At 43.4% G+C, this 15,881-nt stretch overlaps 2 protein-coding genes across 10 annotated transcripts in view; both read left to right on the top strand.

Moving 5' to 3' along the window:
• The window catches only part of LOC112219368 (guanine nucleotide exchange factor VAV2), a 1,336,992-nt gene that overhangs the window by 211,331 nt on the left and 1,109,780 nt on the right, over positions 1-15,881 (top strand). The window lies entirely within an intron of this gene.
• On the top strand, positions 286-6,237 carry LOC112234592 (HMG box-containing protein 4-like). 5 transcript variants are annotated; one of them, XM_042302270.1, is made up of 14 exons: positions 286-375; positions 507-617; positions 1,092-1,165; positions 1,316-1,452; positions 1,540-1,615; positions 1,731-2,351; positions 2,446-2,649; positions 2,783-2,979; positions 3,171-3,252; positions 3,351-3,415; positions 3,559-3,658; positions 4,861-5,036; positions 5,213-5,335; positions 5,510-6,237. In XM_042302270.1, exons 3-14 carry the CDS (start codon positions 1,129-1,131, stop codon positions 5,552-5,554), a joined length of 1,863 nt encoding a protein of 620 aa, XP_042158204.1. In that variant the 5' UTR covers positions 286-375; positions 507-617; positions 1,092-1,128; the 3' UTR covers positions 5,555-6,237. The 5 variants fall into 5 exon arrangements, with proteins under 5 accessions (XP_042158204.1, XP_042158201.1, XP_042158200.1 ...); XM_042302267.1 differs by having other exon boundaries at positions 507-622; positions 1,731-2,321; XM_042302266.1 differs by having other exon boundaries at positions 507-622.

The following is a 15,881-nucleotide window of genomic DNA, read 5'->3' as shown; positions in this document are numbered from 1 at the left end:
AATGGTCATTGTTGTAAATGGTTGTAACAATCTGAGTTAATGGATTAAAAAATATTTGGAAATATTTGTTGCCTCTGCTTTATAAGAAAATACGGTGTAACATTAATATGCATTGTCAGTTAATGTAGTTATCATTATCCATTCATAGAATTAATACATGAAAAGTAATGTTACAAATTGGTTACAATATCTTCAAATTAACAGACGCAATGTATATTTCCAACCAATTGACATTGTGCACTACAATAACGTACACGATTTCATTGTTCTGATTCGCTACATCACAGTCAAGTCCCTCCCCCTGCCGATACGCATCGTTGTAGACTGATATCAAAGATGGCGACTGGAACCGCGTAAATTGGTGATTCCGGAGAGGTAGTAAAATTACATATAATTGTACATTTCTTCTCACTTTGCGACAGTAAAATTCACATATTCTCACCTCAGCATGCTAAAACAGAATTTATGAACCAAATGCATGAACATTTATTTATTTGTCCGTTTAGACTTACATAGGCCTAGCTGCACCAGAAGCCACGGACTGCTATTGCAGTACCTTCCGGATAACCCAGCACATAATCAGCAATACGAGTTAGAAGAGGTTCCAAATGTTGGGAGTTAGGTACTCTCAGCTAATGAAAGGGGGTGTGTTTGTGTATTTTTTCGAAAGTAGGCGGGAATTTATCCTTCAATTGCCTAAACACACTTCAGTTTTGTAATGTATCTATTATTACTATAGACTCAAGCATGCCATTTATCAGTGTATACTGTAAACTTTAAGGAGAGACATCAATTACAGAAATTGAATGTCCTCTCATCAACCATATGTGGTGGCGAGTTGTAACAAGGCACTTCTTGCTTTTTGAAGGGGTTTACTCAGTTTGATCAATTTGGTGTTAAAATACTTCTTTATTGTTGTCTGTCTTATTTTTTACATCCTTCAGTTCACAGTGAAATGTAAATAACCTGTATTTTGCAGTTAAACTGCTCCAAGTCACAAGTTGCTTATCTGTTATATTGGCTGATTCAGTGGCTGATGTTTCCTCCATATCCTTATGACTGTGTTCTAATATCTTGCTATTGTGACACAGAGAGACGAGCAAGCCTGTTGAGGAGAAAAGAGAGATCATGGCTTTTGAGGAGATCAAGAAGAAAGGAGTAGTTGGTAATTTGTGCCAGTTCTTTCCTCTAGTACCTCTTATGTTCTTTTGAAGAAATCTGTCAATAATTTAGTTATTAAAAGTCATCATCATCATTCCAATTGTCATGCAATGCCTGAAGTTCCCAGTGTGCATTACAACTCCCTCTTTCTCAGAGGTAGGGATGGAAGGGGAAGTGGGCCTTGTGGCTGGTCGCAGTCAGAGAGAGAAGAGGAGATCATACAAGGATCTGCTCAGAGAGGAGGAGGAGATTGCTGCACAGGTTCGCAAGTCCTCCAAGAAACGGCCCAAGGTAACAGCAGAACACTGGTTTCAAAATCAAGTGCCATGTAGTTTCTGTTGGTTGTAAATTTAGTCAAATCCTGACTTTTTCATTTAGGACTCAGAACCTTTCTTATTGGGAGGGGACTCTCACAAGAAGAAGAAAAAGCACAGTGAAGACTACTATTACAGAGGTAAAGGAGGAAGGAATTCTGCTCTGTCAATAAAAAAGATTGAATTATTTGCGTGAATTTTATGCTGAACCGATTCATTATGTTCTCACTCTCCCTTCACTATGTTCTTTACCAGACCAGCAAGGCTCAGGCCCACCTCCCCACAAGAAGAAGCGAAAGTCGTCAGACCACTCCCCTTCCCTGTCCTCCTCGTCTTCCTCCCATCCCACAGACACAGCCATGGGGCTCCTACAGGCCATCACCTCCCCAATGGCCACCGGCTCAGACCCGAGCCCACACCTGCACAAGAAGCCCTCCTACCCTTCCTTCTCTTCCTCCCACTTCTCCAAAGACCGCAAACGTGATGGGAGCACCGGAGGAAGCAAAGGCAGCCACTCCTCTCATTCCCGCCCTATGTCCTCATCCTCCTCTTCCAAAAAGCACTCCTCCAAGTCGTCGTCTCTGTTTCATGGTGGTACCGGTACCCCTAAAGGAGATCTCCTGAACATACGTGAGCCGGATGGGCTGAGGATGAAGCTCATGGTCTCGCCTAAGGAGAAGGCCGAAGGAGAGGGCTTTCCCTTCCCTCCCCACTCCTCCTCATCCTCAAAAGGGGGGATAAAAAAGGAGAAGGACAGAGACCGGAAGCAGCTCTCTAAAGTCCCCAAGAAGATGCAGCAGAGCCGAGATCCACTGCCTGTTGTGGGGAAAGAAGTGGAGGTGGAGGGTAAGAAGGCCTTTGGCTATGAGAGACATGGTTAGAAACTCATTTGTATGTGCACTTAACCACTTTTCCTGTATTTGTGTTGATTCCTGCATGAACCCTATGTCCTCTCTCTCTTGTGTGTCAGGGCACTACGGTGTGGGTATGGGGGGAGACAGCTCCTCCTCGGGGGGCGAACTGGAGGCAGGAGAGCTGGTGATAGACGACTCGTACAAGCATCTGTCAAAGAAAAAGAAGAAGAGCAAGAAAAGCAAGAAGAAAAAGGAGAAAGAGAAGGACAGAGAGAAAGACAAAGGCGGGAGAGAGAAGAAGCACAGCAAAGGATCAGGAGGTGATTAGAAACTTTTGGAACGCTGCCTCTAGTCTGCCTTAGTCCTATTGCAGAAAGATGTTTAACATTGGTTACTTCAACAGTTACTTTTATTATGCATTCTAATATGTGCTCCTTGTATGCTTTCTCCAAGGGGACCCATTGAGAGGCCACACCCACACCCATGGCTCAGCCAATCACTCTGCAGCTGGTGGAATGTATGCCATGGGGGCCCCGATCCCTACTCCCATCCTTACTCACCATCATCAAAGTAATGAAGTAGCAATGATGGAGAAGAAGAAAAAGAAGGAGGAGAGGGAAAGGGAAAAGCACGAGAAGGAGAAAGATAAGGTAAGAACCAAAACAGATTGGTAGTTTAGGCTTCTAGACAGTGTTTCCTGCATTTTGTACAGTATATATATGTACAGTAAATATCAAATTTGATTGGTCACATACACAGATTTAGCAGATGTTATTGCGGGTGTAGTGAAATGCTTTATATATAGATACTCTGCTCATCTCCTGCTGCTCCTTTTTCTCAGCCCAAGAAGAAGAACACAACAGCGTACCAGGTGTTCTGTAAAGAGTACAGGGTCAACATCAATGCAGAGCAGCCGGGACTAGGTGGGCAGAGTTATCCCTTTTTATAATTAGATTGTAACTATTAATGATTGTGTTACATATGCTATACAAAACCTAAAGAAAGACTTTACTGTTTGTAGTGTTTGGGGAGCTGAGCAAAAAGTTGGCAGAGGTGTGGAAACAGCTCCCAGAAAAAGACAAACTGGTAAGATTCACTTGAAATTAACAATTTAAAAAGAGATTTGATTGATAATTCTGATAAACATTTGAAATCAATTTAAGAATGGTCTGCCAGCACTATGCTATGAGTCATGGTCCATGGCCTAAATTGCTTCTATATACTCATAGGTGTGGAAGCAGAAAGCTCAGTACCTGCAGCACAAGCAGAACAAAGCTGAGGCCACCACAGTCAAACGCAAGAGCTCCACAGATGGGGTCAAAAGCAAAGGTAAGAGCTAGGGATGCACGATAAATCGGTGAGCATATCGGAATCGAGCGATATTAGCTAAAAATGCCAACATCGGCATCGGCCCGATGTCTAGTTTAATGCCGATGTGCAAAACCGATGTCAACGCTGACGTGCATACATATATAAGTAGATGACTTAATGACACCACAAAAAATACAGCGCTACACAGAACAAAAGCAGAAAAATACTAAGCGCACTTCCAACAACTAAACAAGTTCAAGTTGAGCAGTCATTTGAAAGAGTAATAACATTTCAGCGAGACAACTCAAAGGCGAAATCCATTAACGCCAAGATAATGGAATTCATTATGCTACTTGCTATGTGTGTCACGACTGACATTTGGACCAGCGATGTCAGCCCCATCCATGAGCATGCTGAGTCTGACAGCACAGTGTGTCAACGAGGATTTCCTACTGAGGAAAGTGGTATTGCATGCTCAAGAATGTGCTGGTTCTCATACCGCTGCTTCCATTTAAAAAATGTTTGAAACTTGGAAACATGAACACACTTCTAGTGCCATTCGACAACTGACTGGAGAAATAAGATAATCAACTGCGTCTGCAGCAGATACACTCTGTCATGGCATTGAAACGTCTGCTCAACAAAACTGCCCACACCGACTGTGGGGTTATAACTTAGGCCGTGAACAAGCGATTCTCTCTGAGCCTCTTTACTGTGTCACCACCATGCTCGATGCTAGCTACAAGGACCGCTACTTCGATGCAGACAAACAGGGTTTACGTGAAATGTTACAACGCTGGGCCAATTGTGCGCTGCCCTATGGGACTCCCAATCACGTCTGGATGTGATACAGCCTGGATTCGAAGGGACTGTAGTGACACCTCTTGCACTGAGATGCAGTGCCTTATACCGCTGCATCTATGTGTGTGCGTTAACTATTTACCCTCACTAGAATGCTTAAACGGCTGCTAAAATGTCAAATATCGGTATCGTTTTTTTGGGGCAAGGAAAATATCGGTATCGGCCAAAAATGTGATATCGGCGCATCCCTAGTAAGAATCCATCTGCAGCCACATTTGCCTTGCAGCTCTATCAGCTTTGACAGTGATTACAAGTCAATCAGTAGTCCTGTCCCTTCTCTATGCTGCTTTATCTCTCAGTAGCCCACAGGACTCATGGTCAGTTGGTCACTGCGTGTGTTGTATTTGTATGCGTCTCAGGCTCTATGAAGGGCATGGGGCTGGGAGCAGGGCTGGTGTCCCCCAACCGGGCGTCTGTGGGTGTGTCCCTGTCACCAGCACGGGTCCCTGATGTCGACCCCATTGATGCGGCCGCTCACCTGCAACTACTGGGAGAGTCCCTGTCCCTCATCGGCCACCGATTACAGGAGACAGAGGTACACACACACCAACCACCTATTCCTTGTATCTTTTAACTTAGCTGTTGTGTCCAAATGTACTCTCTTCACCTACAACAGAAATGTCTCATTATCACGTTCATATGAGTAAAGACTGAACAAAGATTTGTGTATGTGACCACTAGACTAACTGCCTCTGCTCTCACCTCACTCAGGGGATGGTGGCGGTGTCAGGCAGTCTCTCTGTACTGCTGGACTCCATCTTGTGTGCCCTGGGACCCCTGACCTGCCTCACAGCACAGATCCCCCAGCTCAACGGATGTCCCCGCCAAGTCTTGGTAAATCACTCACACCTTGCCATCTATTTGAAATGTTGTTCTGAAAGGTTTCATCTCCCACTTGGGTTGTAAAGTAAAAATATGTGGCTGTAGTGACAGCACATTGTGTGATAGCAAGTGTGTTGCATAAGGCCAGCCTGAAACATTTCTCTCCTTCTTTTATCTCTCTTTCAGTCCAACACATTGGACAACATTGCCTACATCATGCCAGGGCTGTGAAGCCAACATAAACATTCCTTTCCGGTCTACTGAGTGTCCTCGCCATGAAGTAAAATGTTTGGAGTGAGAGTGCCCATTATAGAGGCGTGGCTTGGGATGCAAACTATTATTTATGCAGCAAGACATTGGAAAACGTGGATATTAATAGTTTCAACAAGTTTTTAAAATGTATTTTAAAATTAGTTCATTTCTTCTTTTTTTTTACTGAAACCTATTTTAATGAACACTCTTTTCTTTACCTCTGGCATATCTGTTAGCATCTTCAGATTTAACTGTATGTTCTTGTGGGTGTGGGAATGTGTGCGGGCGTGTGTTTTCTGTGTGTATACAGTATCTCCAGAGGCTAGTTTTTACCCAAAAGGACAAACCAGGGCCCAAGTCCACCATTGTTCCTCTTCCATCAACATACCATGAAAATAATATATTTGACAACTGTTCATGTTTGTTTTACCAGTTAATTACATAATGACTTGTTCTTTTGTATATATGCTATTTTACTGAGTATTAAGGTTTAGATTTTGATTCTAGAATGGAATTTGTATACAGTAGAAACATTTTGAGGCAACTGCAATCAAACTACTGTTGTGGGTTTTGCAGCTTTTGAAGCACAAAGCTGTAAGCCACATTTTCATGAATACATTTCTTCCTGAGTATACAGTATGGAAATGTTGACAATAAAAATGACAGTGTCAACATGCAGACTGAGCATAGCAGACTTTATGACTGGTATGTACCACCACCACCTTCTTTCAACTACAGCTGTTGTTCTGACTCCTAAACACAAACCAATGAATGAATAAGGCTTGTATTTATTGTAACAAACCATTGTAGTGTATCAAGATAATTTACATTTTAAGGCCAGTTATACCTACAACTGAAATTTCTATTTTTAAGTGAGTAAATGAATTGTACATGAACTGCAGCAGCTGCCTGTGAATCCTCAGGATCCTTGTCAGACTGAGGATGATATGCTTTTCTCTACACATACAATAGAACTAGAACACTATGTCTGTGCTTCCACATGCCTCTATGCCCCAGCCAGGGAGGAATGCAAAACCTTCCCTAATGAAGTGTTTTGGATTTTTGTTAATCTCTGTAAACCGAGAAGTAAAATCTAGTTTAATTTGGTCAGCTACGTGATTAATTCATACGTGTTAGAAATTGAGAGAACGTTTGGTGATACTGATGATTTGTCGCCACAGATGGTTTATTTACATGGCAAGTTAAGCGAACTAACATGACTGGTTAGGATAATAAACGTAGCAGGTTGGGTGAAATGATGAAGAAGTTTAGAAGAACGAGGTCAAGGTTACGCCTCGATCACACTGGCAATGTTTTTTTGGTTCATCAGAAGTACATTTCCGATGGAACGCTGCGTTTGACTTGCAACATTGCGTTGCAGAGACATTATGCATTCTGTGTGCATACGTTGGATTTATCGAACTATATGCATAGACGACTTGACAGAAATGGTAGCAGAAGGTGAATGTTGAACTGTTGTTGCAGACATCCATATGATGCCGCGTGCCATTTTGCGTCAACTGTTGGTATGATCGAGGCGTTCGGAAAAGGGCTCAGTTACAACGCTACGTTGTCAACAACTGTTGTCCCGACGCGACCACTAGAGGGTGGTGTAGGTCTACGTCATCTAGCCACAACGGTAGAAATGTAAACAATTTCTAAAACCATTTGTGGCGACCAATCACTGTATGTGTATACGAAAGATGGCGACAAATAATCAGTATCGACATAACACAAGGGTCTTCAACATGTTCTTGCCCACCGACCCCCTCCCAGTCAAACCGATTTTCCAGGGACTCCCATTCTACATTAGCCCCCGAAAAATATTACGTTTTGTCTTATCATTAGGTGAATTAAGTAATCATTTTAAAATTAATAGATTTGATCATTCGTTTTTTCATTATTTTGACCTCCCCACATAAACTCTAGCATAGCCTATTATGTAGAAAGGTAACACATTTTCTCTAAGAGCGGCTGTTTAACTAGTTATGTTGTAGTTATGTAGTTATGTTGTCAAACATGTATGTCAAAAGAACAACAAAGTACCAGTAGCCAGTGGCACTGGTAGCCTATTTGCAGGTGCTTTTCAAACCCTATGTCAGACACTCCAGTGAGTGTTTTTATGTATTTTTATTTCACCTTTATTTAACCAGGTAGGCAAGTTGAGAACAAGATCTCATTTACAATTGCGACCTGGCCAAGATAAAGCAAAGCAGTTCGACACGTAGAACAACACAGAGTTACACATGGAGTAAAACAAACATACAGTCAATAATACAGTAGAAAAATAAATATACATACAAAGTGAGCAAATGAGGTGAGATATGGGAGGTAAAGGCAAAAAAAAGACCATGGTGGCAAATTAAATACAATATAGCAAGTAAAACACTGGAATGGTAGATTTGCAGTGGAAGAATGTGCAAAGTAGAGATAGAAATAATGGGGTGCAAAGGAGCTAAATAAATAAATACTGTAGGGGAGAGGTAGTTGTTTGGGCTAAATTATCGATGGGCTATGTACAGGTGCAGTAATCTGTGAGCTGCTCTGACAGCTGGTGCTTAAAGCTAGTGAGGGAGATAAATGTTTCCAGTTTCAGAGATTTTTGTAGTTCGTTCCAGTCATTGGTAGCAGAGAACTGGAAGGAGAGGCGGCCAAAGGAAGAATTGGTTTTGGGGGTGACCAGAGAGATATACCTGCTGGTGCGCGTGCTACAGGTGGGTGCTGCTATGGTGACCAGCGAGCTGAGCTAAGGGGGGACTTTACCTAGCAGGGTCTTGTAGATGACCTGGAGCCAGTGGGTTTGGCGACGAGTATGAAGCAAGGGCCAGCCAACGAGAGCGTACAGGTTGCAGTGGTGGGTAGTATATGGGGCTTTGGTGACAAAACGGATGGCACTGTGATAGATTGCATCCAATTTATTGAATAAGGTATTAGAGGCTATTTTGTAAATGACATTGCCGAAGTCGAGGATAGGTAGGATGGTCAGTTTTACAAGGGTATGTTTGGCAGCATGAGTGAAGGATGCTTTGTTGCGAAATAGGAAGCCAATTCTAGATTTAACTTTGGATTGGAGATGTTTGATGTGAGTCTGGAAGGAGAGTTTACAGTCTAACCTAGATATTTGTAGTTGTCCACATATTCTAAGTCAGAACCGTCCAGAGTAGTGATGTTGGATGGGCAGGCAGGTGCAGGCAGCGATCGGTTGAAGAGCATGCATTTAGTTTTACTTGTATTTAAGAGCAATTGGATTCCACGGAAGGAGAGTTGAAAGAAGGTTTGTCTGGAGGGTTGTTAACACAGTGCCCAAAGAAGGGCCAGAAGTATACAGAATGGTGTCGTCTGCGTAGAGGTGGATCAGAGACTCACCAGCAGCAAGAGCGACATCATTGATGTATACAGAGAAGAGAGTCGGTCCAAGAATTTAACCCTGTGGCACCCCCATAGAGACTGCCAGAGGCCCGGACAACAGGCCCTCCGATTTGACACACTGAACTCTATCAGAGAAGTAGTTGGTGAATCAGGCGAGGCAATCATTTGAGAAACCAAGGCTATCGAGTCTGCCGATGAGGATGTGGTGATTGACAGAGTTGAAAGGCTTGGCCAGGTCAATGAATACGGCTGCACAGTATTGTTTCTTATCGAAGGCGGTTAAGATATCGTTTAGGACTTTGAGCGTGGCTGAGGTGCACCCATGACCAGCTCTGAAACCAGATTGCATAGCGGAGAAGGTATGGTGGGATTCGAATTGGTCGGTAATCTGTTTGTTGACTTGGCTTTCGAAGACCTTAGAAAGGCAGGGTAGGATAGATATAGGTCTGTAGCAGTTTGGGTCAAGAGTGTCCCCCCCTTTGAAGAGGGGGATGACCGCAGCTGTTTTCCAATCTTTGGGAATCTCAGACAACACGAAAGAGAGGTTGAACAGGCTAGTAATAGGGGTTGCAAACATTTCGGCAGATAATTTTAGAAAGAAAGGGTCCAGATTGTCTAGCCCGGCTGATTTGTAGGGGGCCAGATTTTGCAGCTCTTTCAGAACATCAGCTGACTGGATTTGGGAGAAGGAGAAATGGGGAAGGCTTGGGCAAGTTGCTGTGGGGGGTGCAGTGCTGTTGACCGGGGTAGGGGTAGCCAGGTGGAAAGCATGGCCAGCCGTAGAAAAATGCTTATTGAAATTCTCAATTATAGTGGATTTATCGGTGGTGACAGTGTTTCCTATCCTCAGTGCAGTGGGCTGCTGGGAGGAGATGTTTTTATTCTCCATGGACTTTACAGTGTCCCAGAACTTTTTTGAGTTTATGTTGCAGGAAGCAAATTTCTTCTTGAAAAAGCTAGCCTTGGTTTTTCTAACTGCCTGTGTATATTGGTTTCTAGCTTCCCTGAAAAGTTGCATATCACGGGGCCGTTCGATGCTAATGCAAAACGCCATATGGTGTTTTTGTGTTGGTTAAGGGCAGTCCGGTCTGGAGAGAACCAAGGGCTATATCTGTTCCTGATTCTAAATTTCTTGAATGGGGCATGCTTATTTAAGATGGTGAGGAAGGCATTTAAAAAAAATAACCAGGCATCCTCTACTGACGGGATGAGATCAATATCCTTCCAGGATACCCCGCCAGGTCAATTGGAAAGGCCTGCTCGCTGAAGTGTTTCAGGGAGCGTTTGACAGTGATGAGTGGAGGTCGCTTGATCCTGACCCATTACGGATGCAGGCAATGAGACAGTGATCGCTGAGATCTTGGTTGAAAACAGCAGAGGTGTATTTAGAGGGCAAGTTGGTTAGGATGATATCTATGAGGGTGCCCGTGTTTACAGCTTTGGGATGGTGCCTGGTAGGTTCATTGTTCATTTGTGTGATATTGAGGGCATCAAGTTTAGATTGTAGGATGGCTGGGGTGTTTTGCATAATAATACCAAAGACATTGTAATTTTGTATATTTTTGACCTGCACTGCTGGAGCGTGAAGTTCAAGAATTTCACTGTACCCTGAAATTACATCTGAGACCCTGTCATTGTGATTAATAAACTAATCTAATCTGCTAAATATTATTGCTAAATATTGGGAGTTGATCAATAAAGTGTTCTCCTTTCTACTGCAGGTGCCATTTAAAATTCGTTTATTCTGTTGTTGCTAGAAATATTCATAAAAACATTGAAATACAAATATTTATATTTTCTTGGACCGAGGTTGAATACCCCTGACATAATAAATTGCACATCCTTTTAAATTCTGGCAGATTATCGGCCTACACATATTCGATTTTTTTTGGAAGTTTGAGCAAGTATGCCATGAACATATTGATTATAATGATTGATGCATAATTTGTATTTTAAGAAGTCAGCCTACATTACTTTGTTTTGTCACTGCATTTAAAAAACCATGCTAAAACAGGCTGTTTTTGAAGAGCATTGACTGTACGGCTACGCCCTGAAGACTGCAGAAGCACACGGCACAGACCGATCCTTCTTCTAATGAGTCAGGATGTAGGCACGAGGAAGTTGACTAGCGTTCATACTAAATACGGCAATAATATCTGGCAATATCTCACAATCAAGAGATGGCATCAGGTCCCCCACAAACAGGTACGTGTAGCCTACCAATTATTCACGCAGGTTCCAGGAAGTGTAGGCTTTGACTTCGCGTTTGTTTACGACTATTTCATACTCGCGTGTGTGCTGTTAACTCGCCACAAACGCACTTTTCGGCCTGTCAGTTTTTAATACGTGGGGGAGTCTCAGCATTTCGTTTGAGCTGTCTCTTTGGACAGTAGATAAAACGTGTTTACATCTTGTGCTACATTTTATAGCCAAGGGTTTCCCAAACTCGGTCATGTGGCCACGTTTTTTTTTGCCTAACACTATACAGATGATTCAAATAATCAAAGCTCGATGATGAGTTTGTTATTTGAATCAGCTGTGTAGTGTTAGGAAAAAAAAAAAAACGGACCGGGTTGGGGGCAGGACCGAGTGTGGGAAACCCTGGTATATTCTATGAGATGTTTCGTGATTCGAGTTCGTTCTATTCATATATTTTTTTGTCTCACAGGGAACATATGTACAATGTCTCCATTGTTACAATACGTATTTTGGCAGAACTTTCAGAGATACAAAAGTCGTTGCTTATTGAACAGTACTAATGTAAACGGAAACTAAAAGCAGAGATCAGATGACAGAACTTGTGATGTGTGCGACTCCATCTCCTCGTCTTGTCCCAATGCAGAGCTGAGGCTGGTTCTGCTCGGCGGGACAAGAGCAGGACAGAGTGCAGCTGGAAACGCCATACTGGGACGCCAGGCTTTCCTTACCCAGACTGCCAGTGAGCCAGCTGTCACTCAGGAATGTGAGAAGCACAGAGGAACCATTGCAGGGAGATGGGTAAGATACTTTGTTGATTCCTTAAAAGGACAGTAGCCTACACACTGATTAAATGACTTAAATGTCAACCAGAGGTTCTAACATTACACACTGTTTTTGCCTGCAGGTATCAGTAGTAGTCGCCCAAGACTGGTTCTGCTCAGAGCGCCCCCTGGAGGAGGTGAGGCACCATGTCTCCTCTTGCGTGGCCCTGTCGGCCCCGGGGCCTCATGCCTTCCTGCTGTGTGTCCCTGTGGACCGGCCGGCTGACATGGAGCTGCGGGCCCTGGAGGCTCTGGAGAAGGTTTTGGCCCCACTGCAGTCAGTGGACACACCCTGGTCCTCTTCACCCACACAGACCAGATGGTTCTGGGACAACAGCTGGACGAGTACATCACCACCAGACGCAAAGACCTACTGGAGCTGGTGGTGATGTGTGGAGACCGCTATCACTCTCTGGAGCGGAGGAGTAGAGGAGAGAAGGATGAGAGGAAGAGTGTGGAAGAGCTGCTGGAGAAGGTTGAACAGACCGTAAAAGAGAGCGGGGTGGAGTTCTACAGCTGCCCCCTCTACCAGGAGGCTGAGGCCAGGGTGAGAGAGAAGCAGGCAGAGATAGTGTGGCAGAGAAGAGGGGGAGAGGAGCTAGATGAAGAGGTGCCCTCCTCAGCCTCACCTCCAGAGGAAGAGCTAGACGATGAAGAGATGGCAAAAAGTTAGGGAGGAGGCAGAGAGGAGTGTGCACAACCTGAACATAGACACCGATGGTATTACCTCTCTTTCTCCTGCCTCCTCCTCTCCCTCATTTCTCTCGTCCTTGTGGCAGGGATTGACAGGGTGGCTGAGGAGGCTGCCCAAGATGCTGAGGATGGAGTCTCTGCTGGGGGCTTTCGTTGGCCTGTTTGTAGGTGGGCCCGTTGGGCGGATGCTGGGGGCCACTGTGGGCTCAGTAGCAACTGAAGTGGGGAGAAGGAAGACCCTGAAGACAGAAAAAAACAAATAATTGCAATGGGATACATATCTCCAGTTATTAACATTAAAGGGACATTTCACAATTTTAGTTTCCCTTTGTTATTTCACTGCACTTATATTTTATTGTGCAATTGGCTTGTATTTGACCAACCTACAGTCCTCACAATACTTCTTATAATATTTGTTGTTTCACTGCTGGCATGCCTATTTTGACTGGTCATATTTTCAAAACCAATTATTATAGAAGGTATGGTAGGGTTAACTAAAAACGTCAAATAAAGGGGAACATACATACATGATCCACTTGGTGGAGACGTTGACCAACACATTGAAGTTGAACATTAAATATTTGAGCTCAACTGAAAACAGACCTTACTGCTGAAGGAAATATAATGCCATTTCTAAGGCAGTTTGTTGTGTCCTGTTTATGTCACACAGTTGATACTTTTAAAGCATACAATTACACATTTCCCTCAGACTGAATTTAGTCATTTATTGGCCAACATTTTCAAGCACTATATTTAGTAGTTGAGTATAGGCTACATCTCGAAAATAAGACTTTCACATGATGCATGAGAGATAACGGAGGCCTCCGTTATAGACGGACCATCTGCAGCAGTGTGTGTTAGCTGAGGACAATTGCTGGAGCGTATAGAGGGCGTTAATAATAGTGGTGAGGAGTCCTAAGTGAAAGTGCCTCTGACTTTGGAAAACACTGAAGCACTGCTCTCAAAGCTTCCTCTTTTTTCTTTATGCAAAACGGTAGGTTACGGGTTTGACATTGATGTAATTGATACTCTGTTAAAACCATCAGTCAAACCCATCTTTACATCTCTCTCTTTAAGTTTCTCTCCCTCTCTCTCTAAGCTGACAGAGACCCTGCCTGTGGAACAGCTAGGCGTTTCCGAATGTGGGTGGTCCGCCGGGGGAGGGAGGGAGAGAATTAGTCCAGCTCTCATGTTTCCTGAGAAGAGAGGGAGGAAAGGAATGAGAAAGAGAGTAGGGAGAGAGCAAGAAAGAGGAGAGTGAATATGTGTGTGCGAGAGAGAGAGAACATGCTCAGGGATTACATCTGTCTTCCAGATGTGGCCTCCACAGTTGTCTGAAACAGGAAAAAAAAGAAAGTTTAAAAGTAAAGGAAAATTGGTGCTAAACAGTTTTTTATTGTTAAGGATTACGCATACAGTACAGTGCGGACTACAGTATGGCGGTCTACAGTGAACCAGGGTATGATGCCAGTTCATTCCTTATGAAACTGCAATGAAATGACGTGGTGCACCCGTCCAGTAGACCCCTTAAAGATAATGCATACAAAAAAGAACACCTGTCCAAATATTGTTCTGTCTTATTGGATAAGCATCAGTGAGAGGACAGTGAGTAATGATAGAGGGAGATAAGAAGAAAGAATAAGAAGGGATGAGAGAAGGGTGGAAAGTAGGGAGATGGATTTCTACACTCAGACACTGTGAGTTGAGGCAACCATGCCGTTAGGCCTAAATCAGAGGGAGACTGTATCTCGTCTGTGTAGACAGTTGTGGCCCAGGGTTGGTCCTCAGAGGCTGAAGCCTCATCAGGATGGCAAAGGATGCAGAGTTGATTTGTGCCTGTATGCATAACCAAAGCCAAAAATCTGAATGAACAGCTCATGGAATCACTAGTGACCCATCATTAACACAACGGCTGTAACTTATGAAGCTCTCCCTCTGAGCAAAAATGTTGTTCTAAAGACCTTGTGGTCCTCCATTGAAGTGGGGGCAGCTCGCTGTGATTCGTGGAGACCACAATATTTTTTTGTTATCATCACGCAAACCAAAGGAAAATAAACAGGATGACACACTTTTTCCTCCACCGCAGACAAGGCCTCTCCCTTTGCTAGCTACACAGCACTCACCGTAAACTGCTCAAAATATCACCAGGACAGGACTGATTACAACCACAGCATACCCTCTAATACACATCAAATACTGTACGGTCTCTTTGTGGTTTGTTGAGAAGAACATCTGAATAAAAATACAGCAGGCTACAAAGACATTGGCTGAATGAATCTGGACCACATGAAAAGAGACTGTTTCATCCCTGGAGGTAATCACAGAGGAAATAACAAATACTACACGTGCCAACCAGAATGAACAAAAATACGTTTTGAGAAAGGTAGACAGAAACCTTTGTTAAAAATGTGGGCTAATAATGTGGTGATATGGTGTGTCTAGATATTAGAAAGGCCTTTTGATGGTGGCTAGCCTACTGGGTGGGTAGCAAGTGATATGCCAACTTGGAAATTCAAGATTGATTGTTACTTTGCGTCATAGTTTTTTTTGCTTTGCATATAGTGAGGCATACTGTAATAATTATATCACAGCCCATGCTGTTCCCCTTCCAACAGAGCAAGGCCTAAAAAGTTAGGTCCAGCGGCCTGCCTGCCTGCTCCCCTCTCTCCTCACCAAGTGTTCTCCATGGCACAGGCTCTAAGTCCACTCATCTTTTTCCTATTAGTGCTGTTTTCATGTTCCTCCCTGTAGCGTGAGCGTGTGTGTGTCTGAAATTGTTTATGGAGCACTGTGAGGAGCTAACATTTGCCCTGTCCATGTGTGGGTTGGTGCGACAACTCATAAAGCCAAGATGAAAGCTTCGGCCAAGTTAGCAAATAATAATGCAAGGAAGATGTGTCCATTGTAACGGCGCATTGAAGGGTTTGAAGATGTTTATAGCTGGCTGGCAATATTAAAGTAGTTGACGTTGAATGGTAGTGTCAGTTTATTGCTTCATGAGGTGATATGTCATGCCAAACACATGATTTACTATTGTGGCTTTTGACATTTTTTACCTTAGAAGGGGTAAGACTACCTCTGTCAATAATCACATGGAACAGTCAACATAGAACTTCCAAATGAATCCGTTTATTTCAGTTATCCAGACCATTTGACATTGCTTTGATTGGTAAAGCATGTAATACATATTCTGTAGCTATTAACAAAATGTATTACAATGCACA

This window comes from Oncorhynchus tshawytscha, linkage group LG20, assembly GCF_018296145.1.
Source record: "Oncorhynchus tshawytscha isolate Ot180627B linkage group LG20, Otsh_v2.0, whole genome shotgun sequence".
Taxonomy (NCBI): domain Eukaryota; kingdom Metazoa; phylum Chordata; class Actinopteri; order Salmoniformes; family Salmonidae; genus Oncorhynchus; species Oncorhynchus tshawytscha.
This window is presented reverse-complemented; position numbering and strand designations above follow the sequence as displayed.

Excerpts from the sequence above, each read along its gene's own strand:
- LOC112234592 (XM_042302266.1), top strand. Across the intron at positions 2,352-2,445 it reads CTTTGGCTATGAGAGACATG|GGCACTACGGTGTGGGTATG; the intron begins GTTAGAAACTCA and ends CTTGTGTGTCAG. Across the intron at positions 5,336-5,509 it reads GATGTCCCCGCCAAGTCTTG|TCCAACACATTGGACAACAT; the intron begins GTAAATCACTCA and ends TCTCTCTTTCAG.